Below are 5,215 nucleotides of genomic sequence, written 5' to 3' on the forward strand. Positions count from 1 at the left end.
CACACCACACACACCCGAGAGAAAAAAGAAGTGCACAGCCCACGCCCCCCCCCCCCCCCCCCCCCAAAATATCAGGAAGATTAGGAGTTTAAATCCCTAGCCATATAGTAAGAAACCTGCTAGCCAGTATTACCATCTAAATTCAAGTGTTTGTAGTCATTTGATTGGCACAGAAAAATTTTTGAAAGTATTCATGAAAAAATAAAGCACTGCTCATATAGACAAAGTAATAATCAATACCAGGCAACAGTGCAAAAGCTTACCCGTACACAAATTTCCTTGCTTCTAGGAAGATCTGATTTATCAGTTCTCTAGTTGGGGCGACAATAATGCATTCCGGTTCTTGCTGCTCTTTAAAGATACTGGCAGTTACTCCATCTCTCATCATGTGGGCCACAATTGGTAGAAGAAAAGCTGCCTAAAAAAATAGCATCAGTATTTATGCTGGTTAGTCTTAAAGCTTTCATCAGTCAGACTAAAAGCTGCGTGTCAATCTTAAAGCTAGAATGATACGGCACACTATCAACTTCAAGGAAATCAGACTGCAAAAGGGTTGACCTGAATGCACTACAGAATATTTAAGCTTATTTCTCCTTGTTTAAGAAGCATGAAAATATCGCTCTGAACCTTAAGAGTCTAATAACGCAGGAACACAGTCATGCACTAGCTTACTTCTGGGTTCTTCACGCAGTTCCACACATCATGCTGACATACACTGATAATTATGTACCCCAGATTCAAAAACCCTCCTTAACATTTACTTAGAAGCTTTACATTATCATCAGTAGATTTCTAAGGTAACCATGTATCACTATTCTCCAGACTACTACAATAGCAGATCAGTTTGCCACACAGCTGCACCAGCACCTTTACTTCCATGTAAGACTAGTGACCCCCAAAATACAATCAGTACAGCAGTCCCAAAAGCATTCAGAATATTATAGCATAAGCTTTGGACATTTCCCCCTCTGCAAACAGAAGGGGTTTTTCAAAACAAGTAACTAATAAGCTACATAACAAAGCTAGAATTCCACACTATACTGAGTGGCAAAAAGCTATATTTAACATCCAAATATTCTCATACAGAGTTGTCAGTGGCTAGATTTGGGTATATTAGACAGTTTAACAAGTTGAGACAACTATCAACTTAATATCAACTCTCAACACTGTTCCGTGATTAACACTGAATCACCTAAAACTAAGTCCTGTGCAGATCAGACTTGATCAAACCAAGGATGACAAAACAGCACAACACACTGCTACAATCTGGCATAAGTTGAACAAAAAAAAAAACAAAAAACAAAAAACAAAAAACACACCACCACAAAAACACACAAAACAAAACATACATACCAACATAAAAATCCCAACACAAAACCCCACACGACACAGAAAGAAACCCCAACTTCCAACTGCTGAGTTTATTCTCATCAGCAGTTCCTATGACTGCCTGAATCTGCATCTGTTGCCCTGAAGACTGGCCTGGTGTATCAAGACACTAGTTCACAGAACTTAAAAAGAAACTCAGCCCATCATTCGTATCTGTGCTTAATACGCCACCTGCCATTGCAGTGTAAGTCAAATCACTAGACAACAAGCTGTGAAGCATCTGGCACATTGAAGGCTGAGGCATCCACCTAAAAGTTCAAGGCCACACACTTCAGTAGTATGGATACTACACAAAATGCTTACAGTTTTTCCTGATCCTGTCTGTGCACATGCCATTAAATCCCGTCCTGCCAGTATAATAGGAATGCTGTACTTCTGCACTGGAGTAAGTTTAGAGTATCCAGCTTTAGCAATGTTCATGTTTAAAGTCTGACAGAGGTTAGCTTCTTCAAAAGCCTGTAAGAGAAAAAATTAACAATACACAACCACAGAAGTTAAAAACTGAGATGCTTACCATAGGATACAGACATCCAAACATGAAGAAGTATTAACTTTTGAGGAGGTGTCACCAGTCATGTAGGTTGCCAAGGTTCCTACATGTAAAAGCCCCAAAGGTTTCTTCAACCTGCTCATGTCATTCAAGTAAAGTTGTTTGTAGGACAGTGAAGGCCTTCAGCTGGTGTTATTAGCTTTGAAAGAAAATTGCTCAGAAGCCATATATCTGGATTCAAGCAGGTAAACTCACATCAAGGCATGTTATCAAAACAAACTAAAACTCTTCAGTTTCATTTCACATAAGAGATACACACTTAGTCTTTGTGCTAAAACTAGTAAGGGGAGCTAAAGCAACATCCCTATCCAGGACCAAAAGGCATCATATACTACAGAATCAGTTTAACTTCAGTGAAAAACCTTTCAGAAGACGGATGGAGAAAAAAAACTCTGCATCTTCTTTCAACACAGGTGCTACTACCCCCTCCGCCCTTCTTCCTCATTCTTCTCCCTAAAAAGAGCTTTTTTTTTTTTTTTTAACATGAGCCACCTGGTATGGAGTAGAAGCAAAGTTATATATTACTTTTAAACAATAAACAGCAGCCACAGGAAACAGGGCTAGAAATTACTTCAAAAACACCTCTCTGTCGACATGAAAACTATTCCAACAAGTGTTCATTTACATTGTTAAAGATCCCCCAGTAACAGACTTCAACAAGATGACTCTACCAGCCTTCCCAGAAACTGCTGCCAAAGACCTCTTTCTTTCAAGATCTAAACTAGTATTTCTCTGCAATTTAAAGACTATACTTCCTGTCCATCCAGTATCACTTTCTCTGGGCTATTCCTGTAGTTTGTCAATGTAATTTTGAATTCAAATTTATATCTTTCAAATGGGCAGCATTTTCTTCCAACATAGTACTTCCTGCAAGATTCAAAATCTTTATTAATATTTTCATTAGCAGTGAATATTACACTCGGCATACATCCTTGCAGAATCAAGCTCAACATAAACCCTGAGATTAATGAGTTCACTAACCAGTAATGGTGCTGGAGGGTCAAGTCCTGACACTTCGACAATGTTTTCATCATACTTGTCAAAATTAATTCCTGTCTGATAACGTGCAAAGATGGCTTGTTCATCATCAGGTGGAGGAGGAGGCACATAAGTCACCTTTGGACCTTAAGAACACAACCACTCAAGTTCATGAACAATATAAAGAAAACAAACTAAAATTACTTTAAGTATGGAGCTACTGAAGTTAAGTTCAGTGGGATGTCATTTAGAATTCTCTCCACTTTCCAGGAAGGCAAGAAATTTCATAAATAAATTCTATTAGAACTTAGTTTTATACTACTAGACCTAAAACTCACTTACAAATAAAGTCAGACTTTTGTAAAGCATTCGTGTCTCAACATTTGCTCAACAACCTTACTTTGAAGAGCTACTCACGAAAATTAAATTAGGCTCCATTTTACCACCATGCAACAACCAATTCTACCACAAAAATTCATTACACTCTAAATTATCCTATTCAATAACAACGCATTTATTAATACACAAGGATAAAATTAATCTGTTCTAAAATTAATCTGTTCATGGCAGTACATTTATAGTTCTGTATTCCTTAAGGTATTTTTCAAGTTAATAAACTCAGAGGTATAAAATTAATTATTTGATGCTCAATAATAGGTTAGCAGTAGAAGCCATTTCACAGGGACCTCAAATGAGGAAGGATCAGGAATGAAAATTATTCATTATTCATATTCAAGTCAGGAGTTCACTATTTGTATTTTTGCATTTCCAGAGTAAGAGAAAGGCAAAATAAGGCTAAAGCCATTTGCAAAAAACACTGCAGGTAAGTAAACATTCTAATAGATTCTCCCAACTGACACTTTCAATACATGTCAGAAAGTCATTATTCATCATACATGAGCGATCCTGCATACACATGAATGATCCTGCAGGAGAACCTGTTCTCCTGCACATACAAATCATGAAATTCTATTTCCTAACTTGCACTCAGTATAACACATCAAGCCTGTTTTCCAGAAATAGCATCCCAGATGCTATAGCATCTGAAACTGAGAATCTATTGTTCCTTTGTGGTTTGCTTTAATGTCTATCATCACTGAGATGCCTACGCTATTGCTCATGAAGTTCTCTAACACGTGTCTCAAGTAGATAAGCTTTACCATTAGAAAGAAGAAACAGCCAGCAACAGAGGAATTCTACAGAACTCCATTCCAAAAACTTTGCCTTTATTTATGTGAGAACAACCACTGTGTTGCCCAGTAATTTAAAGATGAACAAAGTTTAAACATACTGAGTTTAACAGTATTTGCTTGGCAACTCATGTTACACGAACAGTTTTGAGATGGTTATGAATTTACCCATATCACTACCTTCTTTTCTACTCAATTACTTCCAGCAACTTTAAGTAAGAGAATGTTCCTTGAGTTCAAAGCAAATTAAAACTGGCATGTTACTTGTGAAGAAGCTACTTACCTCTTTCAGAACGTATTTCTTCATTGCATTCTTTGTAAGCTGCTGTTAAAGAAAGCATTCCAAAGTTAATTGCTTTTAGGAAAAAAGCTCATTTGAGACAAAAATCTAAGAACCTTAATGAAAAATTCCTAGAAGTGCTTAGAAAGCTCAACAGTGGGTCCTGATATGGTTGGTAGAATGAGTGGAAATATTTAGGTAAGCAATGAAAGCTTAGTTACAAAAAGCCAGAAGACAAAGGCCCCGTATTTGTGTTTTAAAAGGCAGAAAGAGAAGATGTCAGAAAACTGAGCTTAGCAGGACCTCACAGAACAACATGAAGGAATTAAAGCCAGCATCTTGCTGAGGGACTTCCTAAACCAGATCTGGTCCTCACTTAACTCTTAGCAAGTCCCTTATCATCAAATCAAATGCAGTCATCCCAAATTACGAGATGGCCATCACAAGATGTCTAGATAAAGCAAGTTGTATTTAAAGACAGCCAAGCGGAATGATCCCTCTTAAATCCAGCATATGCTTTGCATGGGGAAATATAGTAGTCTATATTCACTTGAGATGAATCATGAGCAAAAAAAGCATCTATAACAAGAAGTTGAAATGCCACAGAAATGTCAGTTTTATAACCTTGTTTTGTTACCTCTTAAGTGAGGTTTTTACCCTAAAACTGATAAATATTGTGAGTAACAAGAAATTCACACATGCTTACGGTCACAGCATTTTGGTTTTAAGAACCATTCAACTTTTCCACAAAATCAGGAAATGCTTGTTTTATACTACATAACCAACTTCTAAATAACTAAAGAGCCATAGCCATAAAATTCAGTGTCA

General features: G+C 37.1%; 1 protein-coding gene across 1 annotated transcript in view; it reads right to left on the bottom strand.

Annotated features, from left to right (window-relative positions):
- The window catches only part of DDX4 (DEAD-box helicase 4), a 32,564-nt gene that overhangs the window by 12,237 nt on the left and 15,112 nt on the right, over positions 1-5,215 (bottom strand). Inside the window, exons 7-10 of the mRNA XM_009272554.1 lie at positions 4,391-4,432; positions 2,921-3,063; positions 1,693-1,845; positions 264-418 (exon numbers count right to left, since the gene is read on the bottom strand). Coding sequence (XP_009270829.1) covers positions 264-418; positions 1,693-1,845; positions 2,921-3,063; positions 4,391-4,432 — 493 coding nt within the window. The remainder of the gene's footprint in view (positions 1-263; positions 419-1,692; positions 1,846-2,920; positions 3,064-4,390; positions 4,433-5,215) is intronic.

Source organism: Aptenodytes forsteri, unplaced genomic scaffold (assembly GCF_000699145.1).
Source record: "Aptenodytes forsteri isolate BGI_AS27 unplaced genomic scaffold, ASM69914v1 Scaffold92, whole genome shotgun sequence".
In the NCBI taxonomy this organism is placed as follows: Eukaryota; Metazoa; Chordata; class Aves; order Sphenisciformes; family Spheniscidae; genus Aptenodytes; species Aptenodytes forsteri.